This window comes from Trachemys scripta, chromosome 22 (genome assembly GCF_013100865.1).
Source record: "Trachemys scripta elegans isolate TJP31775 chromosome 22, CAS_Tse_1.0, whole genome shotgun sequence".
Lineage (NCBI taxonomy): Eukaryota > Metazoa > Chordata > Testudines > Emydidae > Trachemys > Trachemys scripta.
Genome location: NC_048319.1, coordinates 6,440,946 through 6,458,736, shown reverse-complemented (window position 1 = coordinate 6,458,736; position 17,791 = coordinate 6,440,946). Strand labels below are relative to the sequence as shown.

Genomic DNA, 17,791 nt, shown 5'->3' with positions numbered 1-17,791 from the left:
CCAACGAGGAGGCCAACCCCCTCCCCCCCCCAAATCCGGGGCCCTGTCCTCAAAGGCCAAGCGAGCAGGAGACTGAGCGGGCCAGTCGGCTAGCAACCCATCCTCCCCCAGCCCAGCAGGATGTGGGGGGGCCGCTAGGGAAGTGGGAGCAGCTGTCTCCCTTGGTTCAGTTTGCCTTCCCACCACGATGGGGAGGAGGGAGGCGGGCGTGGAGCGGGGGCGTGTGGTGGGGGGAATCTCTGCCCTCTGACACCTCTAGCGGGTGGGAAGCGTCCCTGGCATGGATCCCAGAGCCAGCGGGCAAAGCCCCTGGTGCCACCTCCTACCGAGAAAGGACCACCTTAAGGATCCGGTTCGACAGACTCCCCTGCTCTCCCTTTGCCTTGCCAGGAGGCAGTTTTCATTCTAGCCAGGGACCGCTATTGAAATCCGGCCAGATTTTCTACTGACCTTCTGTTCCTGCCTTTTTTTTGTGTGTGTGTGTGTGTGTGTGGTGCTTTAAGACAGATTATATTTCCCCCCAGCCCCGTGTCCGATGGGGGGGCCGAGGCGACCCGGCCAAGCACGACCCACTGGGGAGGAATTCTCTCTCCCCTTTCACCCGACGGAAATGTTCTTCGCCCCGGCTGAGCCGTACCCACAACAATAAATAATTGTATTTCAAAAAAAAAAAAAAAAAAAGCCCATCGGAGGAAGATTCCAATATCCGTCCGTCCCTCCCGGAGACAGGATTCCTTCGCCCGCTTGTTCTCCTGGTGACCAGCGGCTGTTGGAGAAGTTGAAGAAGAAGCCAGGGTGGGGAGGTTAAAGAGGGTGTTCTCCCTCCTCCGGTGGGCATCAATTTTGGGCAAGTCCCCCAGGATGTACCCACAAGGACGGCACCCTGTAAGTACCATCCTGGGCTCCGGGTGTGCCGGACGCGCTGGGGGTGAGATGAGGGGGTGGATTTTGGAATGGGAGGGGGGGCAGTCCCTGGGCCATGAGCTAAGGGAGAGGAGAGGGTTGGGGTTGGAAGGTGGGTCAGGGCAGTGCGTTGGCGATGGGGTGGGCTGGGCTGGCAGCAGCGTTGTTGTTACTGATCTACTCTAGGCTCCGCTTCAGTCTGGGCAGCCCTTCAAGTTCTCGATTTTGGAAATCTGCGACCGGATTAAGGAAGAATTCCAGTTCCTGCAGGCTCAGTATCACAGGTGAGGGGCAGGCCGTTGGGGGAGGGGGCGGGCAGGCGTGGGGGCGGGGGCCACGGGGAAGGGACTGTCCTGGGGTCGGGTGAGAGATGCAGATAGACAAGTGTCTAGGATCGCAGGGAAAAGGGGGTTGGGGTGGAGAGACTGGTGCCCAGGGTTACAGGTAAGGCAGGGGGTGATCACAGAGGGGCGATTCTGAGGGTCCCAAGTAAGGCGTTTGAGGCAGCGCTGGGCGCACACAAATCCAAGGGGGAGCTCCGAGGGGTCTTGGGGTCACAGATCAGGGAGAGGGACTCGGGGGTAGGGTGGGACAGGCAGTTCAGGGGATATATGTCAGGAGCACGCCAGAACTGCGCTCGGGGTCACAGGCAAAGTGGGAGGAGGCAGGTTCATTTTCTCAAACCACAGCAAGGCCTCGCTGGACTCGGTGTTACAAGGGGGAACAGGCGATGGGAGCAGAGAGGAGCTCGGGGGAGTGGGGCTGGGTGGGTGACAGGCCAGGGGCCAGATTTATACCCTTCCAAGCCGCTGACCAGCTGGTGGAATGCCGCTGGGGACGTGCGTGGCACGGAGCGATGGCACCCGACTCCTGCTGCGGGGATGGCCCCCTCCCCCGCAGCGGGGCTGGGTGGGAGGTGTGCAGGGTGCAGCTCGGGGGGTGGAGGTGGATCCGGGGCTGCAAATAAAGATGGTTTCCCCTTGCAGTCTGAAGCTGGAATGTGAGAAGCTGGCGAGCGAGAAGACTGAGATGCAGAGACATTATGTCATGGTAAGAGACCCTCTTGACCACCCCCCTGAGTGGCCCCATAATCATCCTACTGGGGCAGGTCAACAAGCCATTCAGCCTGAGAGCTGGCCTCCAAGGACCGCCACTCCTAGCTGGATAATGTTGCACTCACCTGCCTATGGGTGCTCTCCCAAGGGGGTGGGGGCGGGGAAGGGCACTGGTCAGGAAGGAGTTAACATCTATTCCTAGCAACGGTTGGTTCCTGCCGCGCCGTCTGCTGCCACTGCCATGATGCTGTTAGATGCTGGGAACGATGCCATTTTTTCATTTGGCCTCCTAACTATTGACGTCCAGCCCTTCCAGGTGGAGAGGGGGTGGCTGGAAGCAAACCGAACCCCGAGGTCGTTTCATAAAACCCCTTCCAGAGTACTGCCGGAGGATGGATTCTGACGTGGGCTTCTTGAAACAGCCATCGCGGAGTTAATCAGAATTGCTACTTGCCACTGCCCATAATTCCAGCAAATTATAGGCCTCCGGCGATCAGCCCGGTGGGGTTAGGGCTGAGGTTGGAAACGGGATAGGGACACAGGAATTGCCATGGTGAATTAAACCCAGGGTCTGATTCTAGCCCAATATCTTGTCTCTGATGTTACTGGCTGCTTCAGAGGAAGGTGCAAGAAACCCCTCAATGGGCAGTTATGAGACAAGCTGCCTCCAGGGAAAACTTCCTCCTGACCCCAATAGCTAGGGGTTGTGCATGCCCTGAAGCATGAGGGTTTATTTCCCTTCCAGAACACTCATTGATTCTTTAATCTTTACTGTTGTCACTCTGGCTGTCCCTGTTCATACAGATGTATGATCCCTGTCCAAATCCTGCCAAGTTCTCCGCCTCAGTGACTTCTTGTGACAAGGAGTTCCACAGGCTAAACTGAGATTTGTCTGGAGAAAAAAAAATCACTTCCTGTGATTTAGTTTTGAATTTTCCACCTTTCTGTTTCATTGACTGCTCCTTCGTCCTGGTATTATGACAACAGGGCGAATCAAAGATCCTGAATTACCTTCTTTAAACCATACTATACCTTCTCCAGGTCACCATCCTGAACTCGTGCTAGGTTGTAAGTGACTGAAAAATCATTTCCATTCGTCCGTTCCTGGTGGGTCTCGGTCCAGTCCCTGGTGGACAAGTGCCCCTCCCACCATCACAAAAACCCATTGTTGCCCTTGATGCGCATTGCCAGAGGGAGTATAGCCCAATGGTTAGCGCTGGAGCCAGAGAAGTCAACCCCTTAATCTCTGGGTGGCCCAGAGACTCCGAGTCCAGCGCTCAGAGTTGGCCTAGATTGGGCTGTGGAGACTGAACTCTCCTCCAGGGACAATGCTGAGGAAGCTTGCCCCGGTGGCTACACACAGACCTTCGATCTCCAGGCCTGGTGAACCATCCCCTTGTCCTTGTTTTCGTCCGCCCTGCTTAGCTGAATCCTGGTCCTGTGGCCCCTCCCTCATCTGAAGGGGCGGGCCTTCTGTGGGCTCCTCCCACCTTCCCAGAACTGAAAGAGGCCAGCACCTGTCCCCAATCTGTCCCTCAGTCAATAAATCTGGGCCTGACCCTGGGAAAAGCAAAACCCATCTCTGTAATTGACTGCTGATGGAGTTACACCAGGGCCAGTTTGGCCGGGGGGAGGGAGCCATGTGGAGTAGCTACCAAGCCCTGCTGGTAGCTGGTTTGTTATCTGGTGGCGAATGGAGAGTCCTCTTCTAACCAGCTGTGTTGTGGTTTGCTTTCAGTACTACGAAATGTCCTATGGGCTGAACATTGAAATGCACAAGCAGGTGAGTGAGGGGGGGCTCTTGATTAGCTGGGGGGAATTGGGATAAGGATATAGGAGCAACCCCATCTCTGCAGCATCTCTGGAGACTGTTCCCCACCCCAACCCCAGTTATCTCCGACGCTGACCGTTCTGTGTCTTCGTCTGGGGTTGGGTCTGAACGCGGAGCTTCCGGCTTAGCCCCGGGGGGCTGGGAGAATTTGCTTAATCCCATAGGACTGCAGCCTGGTGATTGGAAACTGAGTTTCACTTGGGGGCTGGACCTCCAGTCTGCTCAGGGACTTGAATTCAATAGGCAGCCAGGTGAGGAGGACAGTGCAAGGCATTCCCAAGGCACCGTTAGCCGGCCAGCCACCAGGGCCGGCTCCAGGGTTTTGGCCTCCCCAAGCAGCCAAAAAAAAAAAAAAAAAAAAAAGCCGCGATCACTATCTGCGGCGGCAATTTGGTGGAAGGTCCTTCGCTCCGAGTGGGAGTGAGGGACCGTCCGCCGAATTGCCGCCGAATAGCTGGACCTGCCGCCCCCCTCCGGAGTGGCCGCCCCAAGCACCTGCTTGCCAAGCTGGTGCCTGGAGCCAGCCCTGCCAGCCACATACCCGATTCAGCGGGTAAGCTCATGCCAGACCATGGACCCATTCACTGCTGGCCTGTATGCAGCCTTGGAAGGGTTCCATTTGTATTGGTAAATGTCGATAAGCGTCAATTTCACCGCACGCGCACACACCAGCGAAAATATTTCCGTCGGTGATCATCTACATTTACAGATGGGCAAAGTAAGAAAAATCCTGCCTGAGAAGTTTTGATTTAAGGCTGTTTCCTTTGTGGATTTTGACATGTGATGTTGACAGTTTGTGTTCTAACCGTTCTAAAGCTTTAACTTTCTGGATCTCAACATCTACTGTCATTAAATATTTATTGTCGACGCCCCCCTCCCTAATTTCCTGCAACTGTGAAAATGTAAATTGATAAAAACTGAGGGGGGGGTGCTTAAAACCCCTAATTTTGTGCAACTGGGAACATTTAAATCCATAACAATTGGAAAATGCACATGGCAGAACTCTGGGTGTGATTATGAATTATGTTTAGTAGAGTAGCACCTCGGGACCAATGGAGGATGGAGCCGTGTTGTGCTGGTTGCTGTACAAACCCAGCGTAAGATACTGTCCTTACCCTGAAGCGCTTGCAATCCAAATAGATAAGACAGACCCAGGGGAAGGGATCGAAGGCTTAAGCAGAATGATCAATGTGATGGCTGCAAATAGCATGGTAGCGGCATGATTTTTCTTTCGTTTAATAACGTTTGGGTGGGTTTAGTTAGGAGGGGATCAGCTAAAACGGAAAGACAAGGGGAAAAGGGGGGCTGAGAAGGAGAAAGGTGTGAGGGGCAGGTGTGGAACCCGTTCGCTGGTGGTTATCTGTGTGCTAGAGATTGGCTGGTAGGTCGGTACTTCCTGCCTTTGGGTCTTAGCCAATCTGAGGGGGGCTAAGGGTCAGCTTTGTTAAGGTACTTCGGCATCTAAAGACGCAGAGCCATTGATTTCAAGGCATTTCTGAAAATCCCACTTGGGGCCTATTTTCATCTGTAGGCACCAAAAGACCTTTCAAAATCCAGCCCGCGGTCCCCTAATTAGGCCCCAGCCCAGTGGCCATTAGCACCGCTGCGCTCTTAGGCGGCTGGTTTATCTGGCACCTCCGCTACAGAGAAAGCTGGGGGTGAACAGCAGGGAGCCGGAGAGAAGGCCTAGAGAAACTGAAAATCAAATGGATCTTTTTTTTTTCCTTCCCTTCCCTTCCCTTCCCAAAGACGCTGGAGTGTTTTTCACCATCCCGGTCTCCTTTTGTTCCAGCTGTAATTTGCTTTCCTCTTCAGATTTATCAATCTAGTCATCGCAGGGCTGGCTGCCAGGGAAATTAGTTTGGAACGGTGCCTGACAAAGTGGCAAGTCGACTGCCATATTTCTCCAGCTGGCTCAGCCCTCTAAGTTTGCTCCTTTTGTTAGCAGGGTGGTGCGTGAGAGTCACTTTCATTCTCAGCTTCCTAATTGACTCCAAACTCTGATGGGATCCCGAGATCCAGCAGGCACCCCGGGAGCGGAACAAGAACAAACCATATTTGTTTGTTGTACAAGGCAACCAAGCTGCAGCGAGATGGAAAGGAGTGTTGCCAAGTGGTTAGAACAAAGGAGCCTGGGAACAAGGACTCCTGGGTTCTCATCCCAATTCTGGGAGTGGGTCTCAGGACTCCTGGGTTCTACTCCTAGCTCTGAATGTGTGTGTGGTCTACGAGCAGAAGACTGGGTCCGCGGACTCGGGCGCTAGTCTTTAGCTGCGGGTGGAAGTACGCTTCAGTGGTTAGAGCAGGGAGTGGGAGCTGCAGGTGACGAGCAGTGCTGCTTTTATTTCCATTGGACTGAATTAACCCCATTTGGTTTCTGGTTGCTGCGTCTCCGATGCCCTGTCGGGTGTCAGGAGGGAAGGCTGGGTGGAATTGCCGGTGCTGTGTGCCCCCCTGGCTGTGACTGGGAATAGCCGGGGCCGTGTTACTTAGGGGGCCTGGCAGATTTCCTTTGTTCTTCGCTGGGCTTTATATTAGCGCTTGCGAGCTCTCTGCACCTCTCTCGGCGAGGCCTAGAAATCTGAGACGGAAAAATAGAGCAGACCAGCTTGTCTGTGTCCCCAGGCGAGTGCCAAGGTGGATTTGCTGCATGAGGTTTAAATGTTATCGAGCTCCGAGGCTTTTACTGCCTCTCTTGGGAAACTGTTTTCGTGCAGGAGGCAGTGTATCCAATGGGGCCGGGCACGAGGCTGGGAGACCTGGGTTCTACCCCTTTGAGACTGTGGGCAAGTAACCGCCCCTCGCGGTGCCTCAGTTTCCCCCTCTGGAAAACTGAGATGACTGTGTTGTCCCCTCTTCAGAAAGGGCTCTGAGATCAGTACATGGAAAAGCCAGCTGAAGGGCTAAGTGTCATCATGCATCTAAATAAACACCAGTGCATAAATTATGTCTAGGCAGCCCACCAGCGCTGGCAGTTTAGAAATTCCATGAGTGGGGGTGATGGCTCAAGCCCAGTGCAGGGGGTGGAGCAGGTTTTTATATCCCTAGCTATCGCCCTGTAGGGAAGAGCCCCAAATCTCCCAAGCAGCCTGCCAGAAAGAGCTCCGTGTCGGGTGGATGAACTGTTTTGCCTTATTTTGAACCCACTCGAACTCACTGTGGGTTGGAAAGTTTGACTCCAGCTCGAACGCTCTTGGTATCACGTTCCACTTGGCAGGGAAGGGGGAGAAACATCATTTAGAGGCGGTCCCTCTGCTCTGGCCGTGGGCCAGCCGAGCTTCGGGGCTCTTCTGTGCCCCGCGCTGAGCACAGCCTGTCGTTTGGCTAGCAAGTGTTTTTCAGTTGACTCAGCCGTGAAAGACAAGACAGGTGTTAGGTGAGCGAGGAGAGCCTCGTGGCTCCGGCGCCGGCCTGGGGCTCAGGAGATCAGGGTTAAACCCTGTCTTGTGAGGTACTTAGTCTCTCTGTCTGTTTCCCCATCTGTGCAACGGAGATTGTAATGCTCCCCTCCTCCAAGGGGTGTCGTGAACTCCATGTGTCTGGATGGTGGTGTTAGGGGGCAGACGAGAGACCCCCTAGGAAGTGTTCTGGGTGAATACCAACTCCTTTGGCAACCCCCAGAAAACAGGGGTTGGCCAAGCACCCAGCCCTCGTACCAGTGGGCAAAAGGCACAGGCTGCATGTGGGATCTGTGCCCGGCAGGAATGGTGGAGCCCGTGAAATCCAGTGCATATAATACCCCGGGGACATGCCCTGCAAAGTCCCCACCAGGACTCTGGAGCAGGGATCCCTCGAGAATCCATCCTGGTCTTTGCACCGAGCCTCGCTGCAGGCCGGGATGGGAGTTTGGGAGTTTATCCCAGGCTATCAACATCGCTCTTAGCCCTGAGCCTGGGTTGGGTGGGGGGGAAGCTTGATTCAAAGAGCACCCGTTCTTCTAAGCAGCGCCAGCGCTTGGTATGACAGAGCTGCCTTTTGCCCTTTCAGGCGGAGATAGTGAAGAGGCTGAGTGCCATCTGTGCCCAGATCATACCATTCCTGACGCAGGAGGTAAGCGGGCGGGCGTTGGGCTGCCTGGGGGATGGGTAGAGTCGTGGCACGGTGGTGGTGGAAGACACTAGGAGGCGCTAGGTTGCACTGGGATAAAAAGTTGTGCTGTGTGAGAGGGAGATCCCAGGAGGGTGAGCGCCTCTGGGGGTGTTCCCCCTGGGAGGGTCTCCTGGCCCATAACCCGGGAGGGGGCAACTCTGCCTCGTCCCCCAGAGGCTCAGTTGTCTTTTCGATGGGGTGTGAGCTCACGCCCGGCCGGGCTCCTGACCCGCCGTGCCTTCCTTTCCCAGCACCAGCAGCAGGTGCTGCAAGCCGTGGAGCGGGCCAAGCAGGTGACCATGGGGGAACTGAACAGCATCATTGGGGTGAGTACCCCAGCGATGGGGGAGGGGAAGGGAGTTCTGATCAGGGAATTTGGAGCCAGGATGCCCCTGGCAGGGTAACCCCAGACCACAGCTCCCGGCTCCTCCCAGCCAGCTGGATGGATGCTCCCTTGTGTCTTCCTCCTTTGCAGCCATGTGATGAGCAAGCCAGAGAGTCGTCCCCCCCTGCGGCGCACCACTCAGTGTCCCATAGGCAGCAAAAGGCAGGAAAGTTGGGTGGAGGGGAGGGAACATCGTGGCCTCAAGGCGGCATTGGACAGGCCTGGGTGGAGACCAGGAGCCTTCTGACAACAATGGCCAAACTCCCCCTGACCTAAGAGCTGCTCCGGGCCCTGGGCAGGTCTCGAGGGGAGCTGTTGAAATCGCGCAGGGAGCCTTGGGGGTCATCCTGCAGCAGAGAGCCCGATCACCCCCCACCTCCGAGAGGGTGTCCCTGTTTGTGCTCAGCCCTGGGCACCGTTGGCTCATGGCTGCAGCTGGGCGAAGGATCTTGGAACTGCTTCGGGGCGGGTAGCGGGGCTAAGGGGGTTGGGTGAGTCACGGGGAAGGACGTCTCGTAGCAATACCCCGCAGCCCTGGCTCTTTCTCCTTCAGCAGCAGCAGCTCCAGCACCTCTCCCACCACGCGCCTCCCATCCCGCTCACCCCGCACCCTTCGGGCATGCAGCCTTCCAGCCTGGTCAGCACCTCAGGACTCCTGGCCCTGTCGGGGGCACTGGTGGCCCAGTCTCAGCTTGCCGCAAAGGAGGACAGGGCGGCTCAGGATGCTGAGAATAACAGAGGTAAGGGAGAGGGACTTGCATGGTGCGGGAATGGGGAGGGACAAGGGGCAATTAGCCCTTTGAAGCCTGAAAGATGCCCGTTCCTCCTGGGGGGGCAGAGTCAGGCTGGCTAGGGCGTGGACTGGAGGGGAAGTGATTGGTCCCTAAGGAGCACTGCCATTTGGTGTCAGCCAACAGCCCCCACACCAGGGGCCTTCAGCAAACCACAGCAGTGAGAGCAGACGTCGCCCCACTCTGCCCTTTACCCAGGGCTCACTGGTGTGTGGCAGCTGCCGGCTCCGGCCAGGAAAGCGCCGGGCGCGGCGAGTGATAGATGAAGCTAATTAAGTCTCTGGAGCCTCGTGAGGTTGGCGCTCTTTTTGACGGAGGGAACAGCTGCGGCGCCGAGTGGACCCCGGAAGGCGCGCCCGTGGGCAGGACGTGTGCCTGGTGGTGTCCGTGAAACCCGTGCACAGGACGCGTGTGTCTTTATCGGTGTGCCCCAGGCATGCAGGGGTGTATGTGCCACTGTACGTGCGTGGATTTGTGCACACGTGTGAGTGTGCGCTCGTGGACGCGCACGCAAAGGCATGTGTGATGGGCTCCACTGGGGCAATCAGCGGAGCTGCTGCTGTTTCTTTGACGCTTTGCCCCGTACGTCTCCCCGGAACGCTCCGTCGTGTACCAGGGGCTTTAGCTAATAAGGATCCTGTTATCCAAACCGCTCCTTAGTCCTGTCTCCAAACGGTTTGGGGGGAAGATGCCATTAACAGACTGCTCTGTGGCTGCAACCTCTGCACTGCCACTCAGGGACGGGGGGGGACTCCTATCAGCTAAAACCCATCTCGTAGTCTCCTCCTCCCAGCGTGGCCGAGGATTGGGAAAGCCGCAAAAGTAACACAGTGGGCCTTTGCACCTCCCAAGGATCGGTGCCGACTGGCTCGGAATGGGGGAGGAGGGGGAGGTGTGGAGCCAAGCAGTACTGGGATCCTCGGGTACCAAACAGGGCAGGGAAGATGCCTGAGAATCAGCTTCCCCGGCTAGCCCGAGCCAGGTGGAAATCAGGAAGGAGGGTGGCCCTGCTACATTGTGTGTGACATCCACCCCCTGGGCATCTCTCCGGGCTGCAGCAGCGGCTGCGACCTCCAGCGCTGCCCTCTCCGTCTTTCTCAGTCACTTCCTGTCGTTGTTGTTTGACCTTTCCGGACTCAGCCAAGCTTGTTCTCTGTGTCCACCTGCTCCCTGGGCAGACATTGCTTTGAAACTGAATGAAACGGCCACCTCCACCTCCCGTCCTTTCCAGCCTCTCGCCTTCTATGGCTCTGGTCCTGTGTTCCTCCTCTCCCTGTCCGACATTGGCGTTTATCTTCCCCCTCTGTGCCCACTGCTTCCAGCATGCTTGGTCAGGCCAGCACCACACTCTGGCTCTATGTCCATGCACTAAGAGGGTAACTCTTGCCAACTGCTCTCCGCCAACGCTCAGCTTGGCGAGGGGCATGGCATAGGAGCCTAGGCAGGTAGTGGCATTTGGTATTTCCCACGTTGTTTTCAGATAAAGATGCCCGTTGCCAATGCATACGGTTCCATTGGGCCATCAGCGTGACATTATAATGATCAAGAAGCCTGTCTGCTAAAGTCCTTACTGCCAACCCCAAATGTTCAGCGCTCATGAGTCAGGCCCACGAAAATCAGTAGATGGTTCTAAAAACGGCGCTGGGTTCTATGTCTTTTTCCTTCCACTTCAGACTCATTTTCAAGCTTTTTCTCCACAGCTCCGAGGGCTAGAAATTAATTTTCTCCACAGCTCCGAGGGCTAGAAATTAATTTTAATTAATTTTGGTTCCAATGAAAGTTGAGATTCTTGGGCACTCGCATGACTCCAGGAGCTGGGACTTTAAGAACAACACTAACATAGTGCAAGACTCAAGAGTTAGGAACAGTGTAATAAACTTGGAACCGATGTCCTCTGTTCCAATGATTTATACTGTGCTGTCTCGCAAAGGGTGGTGGAAGTTAACAATAATAGATCGTTCTTCTCTGATACCTTTTGTAGTAGAGCTGGGCGGGGATTTTTTTTTTGCTCGGAAAATGCCGATTCACTGAAGATGGAATTTCTGGTTAAAACTAGAGAGACTGACTCTGGAGACCAGTGGTTAAGGGTGTGAGGGGCCCAGGTTCAAGTCCTTGCTCTAAATCAGACAAAGCAGGGATTGGAGCCTGGGTGTCTCCCAGTCCTGGTGAGTGCACTAGGCTATTCTGGGGTGGAGAGAATCCATTTTTTCCCCCTCTCCTCTCTTGCATGTGTGCGCTTGTGCTTGCTTTCTCTCTTTTCTCATGAAAAGATTTAGAAGGGTCTCACTTTTGTTCTGATAACAGAATGAAACCAAAGGTTGAAATGGAGTTATTTTCCAACCAGCCCTACTTTTTATACCAGTATCACAAAATGGTTTACAACCCCTTACTTACTATCTTAATAATCATTAAATTAGCTAAAGGCTAATGTTCATGTCAGCTACTGTGGGTCATCATAGTATCTAGCTCTAAAATGCTTCTTATCCAGACATCTCAAAGCACTTTGTGACAGAGGTTTCGCTATCCCCATTTTACGTATGGGGAAACTGAGGCATTGGGTAGTGAAGTGCATTGCCCAGAGTCACCTGGCAGCCTAGTAGAAGAGCCAGAAATAAAACCCAGGGCTCCTGGGTTGCACACTGGTGCTCTGTCCACTGGGCCATGCTGCCTTTCAGTAGGGGCAGTGTATGTTAAACATAGGTTGTGGTTAAGAGGGATCGCTCAGTGGTTTGAGCATTGGCCTGCTAAACCCAGGGTTGTGAGTTCAGTCCTTGAGGGGGCCATTTAGGGAACTGGGGTAAAAATCTGTCTGGGGATTGGTCCTGCTTTGAGCAGGGGGGTTGGATTAGATGATCTCCTGAGGTCCCTTCCAACCCTGATATCCTATGAGTGTGTTCTGAGCCCTGAAGGTACTAGAAATGTTGTTGTGATTTATTTAAAGGAAACAAAAAGGGTGATTCAACCATTTGTTTTGTTTCTTTACACACCGGGGTCCCCATGTAATGTTAGCAACCCAAACACGACAGGACTAGCCTGGTTTATGAGACGCCAGAAGCGAAATGGACCAGTCTAAGGTCTCTGCTAAATTGCAAACAAACCCTAGACTGCAAACTCTTTTTTGTCTTTTCAATAAGTGTTCCGGTGCTTCGGCCGGTTCCCTGATGGAGAACCCTCAGGTGCACACAACAGTTACATAAATAAGAACAAAAATGATGAAAGGGAAACTATGTTTTTAACCGCAACAGAGAGGCCTGTGGCACCTTTAAGACTAACAGATGTATTGCAGGATAAGCTTTCGTGGGTGAATGCCCACTTCGTCAGACGCATTATTAAAAGCAAAACTAGATCATTTTAAGTGGCATGAGTGGCACCAGCAATCGGGTGTGAGCGGTGTGTGTATACACCCTCCGCACACATAGGTGCACGCTTTTAATTTTGACAGTGTCTCTTTAAGGTGCCCCCCCCAAAGAAAGACAACAGTTGGAAGAGGAGAAAATCAGGCTTTTCTCTTTCTTGCTTAACCCTTTGAGAGCCAGACAGATAGGCCGATGGATGCTTTAAGACAGGGGTCGGCAACCTTTCCGAAGTGGTGTGCCGAGTCTTCATTTATTCACTCTGATTTAAGGTTTCGCGTGCCAGTCATACATTTTAACCTTTTTAGAAGGTCTCTTTCTAGAAGTCTATAATATAGAACTAAACTATTGTGGTATGTCAAGTAAATAAGGTTTTTAAAAGGTTTAAGCAGCTTCCTTTAAAATTCAATTAAAATGCAGAGTCCCCCGGACCGGTGGCCAGGACCCAGGCAGTGTGAGTGCCACTGAAAACCAGCTCGTGTGCTGCCTTTGGCACGTGTGCCATAGGTTGCCTACCCCTGCTCTGAGAGGAAGCTTGTCCTGTGCACTGCTGGGCTAGATGCAGGCAGGGCCGGCTCCAGGGTTTTTGCCGCCCCAAGCGGCGGGGGGGAACCCGCGATCGGCGGCAGCTCAGCCGCGCCACTTTCTTCTTTCGCAGCAATTCGGCGGCAGGTCCTTCCCTCTGAGAGGGACCGAGGGACCCACCACCGAATTGCCGCCGAAGAGCCCAACATGCTGCCCCTTCCCCTTGGCCGCCCCAAGCACCTGCTTGCTAAGCTGGTGCTTGGAGCCGGCTCTGGATGGAGGAGACAGTAGGTGCCCTCCTATGGGCTGTGTTGTGTTGGATTAGATGGTCCCTTTTGCCCTTAAAAACCCGGGCAATGCTACATACATCTAAGGGGTAATCCTAGTATCTCGGGGTGAATTATTCAAGAACTGGTCTGATTAAATCCATCCTGCATTATGAGATTGTAATCCCCACCCCCACCCCTTTGTGCTGACCAGTGAGTCCTGGAGCGGTTAAATCTGTTCGGAAACCCCCATCTCTTGATTTCCGTCTGCTTCATCCCTGAGCATCTGTCCTCCTGCCAGAGAAGATTGGGATTCTGCTGGGAGAACCCATTTATCCTCTCCAAATGCTAATGCGATCATTACCAGCCAGGATCTTCGGGGAGCAGGAGTGCTGTACAGACAACCTCCGGCTGAAATTTGCAGTCAGACCCCTGGTGATCTCGGCTCAGTTGATGAGATGGTGTTTGTGTCACATGCATTGCATGCAAAAGAGGCCTGGTCAAAGCTTGGGAGGAGGAAAAGCGCACACAGGGCCTGTCGGTATGGGGATGCACCTGGCTTTTTTCTACAATTGTGTCCAGCATCAGTTAGCCTGTCTCCCTTTAGCCAAGGTATTGTGTATCTACCTCCTGCCCCCGATCTGAGTATCCTCAAACTTTGGGGAAGTTCAGACCCTCCCCTTGTAGCTAACGGTCGCGCTGAGAGGGGAGGAAGGATGGTCTAGGGCAGTGGTTCTCAGCCAGGGGTTCGCGTACCCCTGGGGGGGACGCAGAGTTCTTCCAGGGGGTATTCGCTTAGTTTGACAACAGGCTACATAAAAGGCAGTAGTGAAGTCAGGACAAAGTAAAATTGCATACGGACCATGACTTGGTTATACTGCTCTGTGTACTATACACCGAAATGTACATACAATATTTATATTCCAGTTGATTTATTTTATAATTATATGGAAAAAAGGAGAAAGTCAGCCACTGTTCAGTACGAGTGAGCTGGGACACTTCTGTTCTTGTATGTCTGATTTTGTAAGCAAGTCGTTTTGAAGTGAGGTGGAGCTTGGAGGGACGCGAGACAGAGCAGACTCCGGAAAGGGCACAGTAGTCTGGAAAGGTGGAGAGCCACTGGGCTCGGGGAGGGGGCTCTAGGCTGGGACTCGGGAGATGTGCTTTCACTTCTCAGCTCGCCCACAGATTTGCTGTGGGACCGTGGGCAAGCCACTTCATCTGCTCTGGGCCTCAGTTCTCCATCTGTGAAATGGGGGTGATGTCCCTACTGTGTGTTTTGAGCTTTACACAATCAGAACAATACAAAGACACGGCTCAGGCACGCCTGGGCTCCAAATAACCGTTTTCTCTGGCCAGACATGGATAAGGCCTAGCTGTTTCGGCTGGGTTCTGGCAGCTTCTAAAACACAGAACACGGTGAGCACCACTAGAGGGCTCACAGACTACTCAAAGGGATACCACCCAATTTCTTGACACTGCACTCTCCCTATCTCACTTGGGTATTCGAGTACAGTCCGTTACTGATTGTGAAGTGCTAGAATACACACTGATGAGACCCGAAGAAGCACCCTGATAGAAAGTAGCAAATCCAGGCTACATGGAGATGTTGCAGTTCCCGTATCGGTCACGAGTACAAGCAACATCAGCCCTGCATACAGGCCAAGGATCGGGTTCACGCTGTCCTCCACCAGAGAAAATTTGCTATTGTTTTACACGGACAGTTTCTCTTTATGGTACAAGCTGCTACATCACAGCCCTCAGGCTTTGGGGTTCTCTAAATTCCTGCTTGGGGGCTGTGCATCAGACTCAGATGGGTGTGTCTCAGACGCTTACCTGTGATTATGTGGGGTGACCAGACCAGGGTAACCCTTGATGCTGGAATGAAGCCCAGTGGGTGAAAAGATCTAATTCTATTCCCAAGTGATCTGAGCCATCTATTCACTAGTGCAAGGAAATGATTGTGCCCCTGTAGCCGGGTTGCCAGGAATGGCTCTGTCCAGCCTGTCCTGGCTGACAGAGCGCCCTGATTACTCTGGGGACGTACAACCCAGCTCAGACCTCTGCGGCTTGGGCTTGGCCTTGTGACATCCGAACTAAATGAATCTCTTTGTTCTCCCTTTGTGTTTTCCCAATCTGGGGCTATCTACGCACCTGTGTCTGCCTGCTGGATGGACCCCAGAGCGCACACCAAGCCGGGTAAGCCATGCGACAGGGGCCTGGCGAGGACCTGTCTGGGCGAGGGTGGATATTAGCTTAAAGGAAGGTGTTGGACCTCAAGCAATGAGCGAGGGCTCATACTGAAATGACAATCTTGGTGCTCTGGCAGGGTGGGCGCGTCTCATCCCCTCCCAGCCTGCAAGGATCCGGAGACGTGAGGTCAGCTGGGCTGTGCACAGGGCTGGAAGCTGAGTTTGAATCCCAGCTCTCAACCTGAGCCTGGGCAAAGAGGCCTTTGGCTTTCGGTGCCCAGCGGAGCATTGGAAAGCAGAGGCTAGCCACAGTGCAGGGTACTCTGGCCAGGCCATAGGTGGGACCAGGTTTGGTGCATGGCCCTTACACCAGCTATGCCGCCTGCGTGGCAGGTGGATTCCCGGGGGGCCGCCCTTTGAGACCCCAGAGCAGCAGAGAGAATGAAGGGCCGAGGGGTCGCTCTGTTGGTGAGACAGGTTCAGCCAGACTCCATCTTTGGGTGTTTTCAGGAAGAGCCGTGAGTGGCGTCTTCTCTCCGAGCGCTGCGCCCGGCTCCCTTCTCTTGTGGTTGCACTGGGATTCCCAGGAATGTTTTGTTGCCTGACCTTTTCAAAGCAAACAGCCCCGAGATAGCATTCCTGCTGCCCTTTGTTTTCAATGCCAGGGCTGGAGTCTGAGCCGTGGCCTGGGGGGAAACCAGCGGGAGAGAAACGGGGATGTTTTCTGCAGCGCTCGGGATCCACATTTAATTTGCTTCTGTGGACAGATTATTTCCAGGGGCTGGGGGTGGAGTTGTATTAAAGCCAGAGAGCCCCATTTGGAGCTGGTGTCAACTGGCATCGCTCCGTTGACTTCAGGGAAGCTACCGCTACCTATGCCAGCTGGGGGGTCTGACTCCAGGGGGTTCTCCCCTGCCTCGGGGGGCAGACACCAGGGACTTCAGTTGAGCAAGGCTGATTGACAGCAGTTGGGGATTGGGTCCCACTGACTTCAATGGAGCTCTATCGGGTTACACCATCCGGAGATCCGGACCCATTGACGTAAATGTAGCTACAGCTGTTTGCACCCGCTGATGATCTGGCCCAGAACTGGAATTTGCACCAAGGAAGCAAAGATCATTGACGCATTCCCCAAAGAGCTTTGCTTTTCCCTCTCGGGGGTGAGGAGGGACTGGCTGGCTCGGGGAGGGGTGCACAGGATGGGACTTGCCCTCGGATCCAGCCTGTCTGATGGCCTTGCGGAGTGGGGGGGGGGGGTGAGTCCTGGGCCCGCGTTGGTGGAGAAGGATGATGGCCTTGTAACGAAGACGTGGCCCGAGGAGCTAAGGTTACTAGTTTGTGCCACTGAGTCACTTCCCTGCTCGGTGCCTCAGTTTCCCCCAGCTGTCAATCGGGGACTGTGATCCTCACAGGGCCGGTCTGGAGGCTCAATTGTCTCCAGAAGGAAAGAGCGAGGGACGTGCCAGGGGTGACTTGTCCCAAGGGCTGGGCTTGCAAAGGCTCCACACGTTGGGTGCTGTTTGGAGGAGCTGGGCCCGGTGGGTGGAGGCTGAGCACTTAGCAAACTCGGCCCCTGGCTGGGAACTTGGGCAGAGAAGCTTGGGACTAGTGGACCATAGAGGCTGAATTCCCCTCCCGTTCCTATCTCCAGGGTGGGTGCCGGCTGGCAGGAGCCGCGAGGCGTGGGAGAAGCTTGACCGAGGGCTGCCCTGGGCTGGGGATGGAGGAATGGGGACTGTCATGTACACACAGTAATAAACATGGCTGGGTGCCTGCAGTGTGTAAAACAGGTTGCATCCATTACACCCTTGTGTCCGCTGAGGGGGTTTCTGGGAATTGGGGGTGGGGCTCCCCTCCCCCACGGCTGTATAGTTCGCTCGAGCCAGCCCCATAGGAAACAGGCATATTCCTATTGTTCCTGACATCAGAAAGTGTTACCTGGGGCATCTCCTACGGTCCTCTTCACCCTACTTAAAAGCGCTACAAAAAGCACACCGGAAACCCATTCACCCACCACTAAAATGCAGCCACCTCTGGGGTGGAACGTGGCGGCCATTTAACAGCTCCCCAGCAATGCCACACGGCAGCTCAGGATGGGAAGCAAAGGGTAACGGATCCCGATGAAATCTGTGAGGAGCTCTCAGCAGTGTTGGGGGGGGGGGGAATCAGTGATCAAGTCTGAGCTGGGAATGTGCCAGATAAAGGGGTTCCTTGCTGGGGGATAAAATAACCCCCTCGCTTGGACAGGTGGGTGCCTGTTCAGGAGCGTGTGTGGGGGGGGAGGGTAGTTTAATGATGGAGGTGCTGAGCCTGACTTGGCCCATTTGCCCGCTCGCTACGGCGAGTGTCTAAAGGTCGAGCTCGTCCCAAAATAGCCTCTTACGTCCTTGCCGAGGAGAGA

At 54.4% G+C, this 17,791-nt stretch overlaps 1 protein-coding gene across 1 annotated transcript in view; it reads left to right on the top strand.

Moving 5' to 3' along the window:
- The first annotated feature begins 213 nt into the window (after window positions 1–213).
- The window catches only part of LOC117869079 (transducin-like enhancer protein 2), a 43,460-nt gene continuing 25,882 nt past the window's right edge, over window positions 214–17,791 (top strand). The window contains exons 1-9 of the mRNA XM_034755581.1: window positions 214–885; window positions 1,090–1,187; window positions 1,890–1,953; window positions 3,697–3,741; window positions 7,777–7,839; window positions 8,130–8,204; window positions 8,817–9,003; window positions 13,221–13,223; window positions 15,381–15,397. Of these exons, the coding sequence (XP_034611472.1) occupies window positions 862–885; window positions 1,090–1,187; window positions 1,890–1,953; window positions 3,697–3,741; window positions 7,777–7,839; window positions 8,130–8,204; window positions 8,817–9,003; window positions 13,221–13,223; window positions 15,381–15,397 (576 nt within the window). The 5' untranslated portion in view covers window positions 214–861. The remainder of the gene's footprint in view (window positions 886–1,089; window positions 1,188–1,889; window positions 1,954–3,696; window positions 3,742–7,776; window positions 7,840–8,129; window positions 8,205–8,816; window positions 9,004–13,220; window positions 13,224–15,380; window positions 15,398–17,791) is intronic.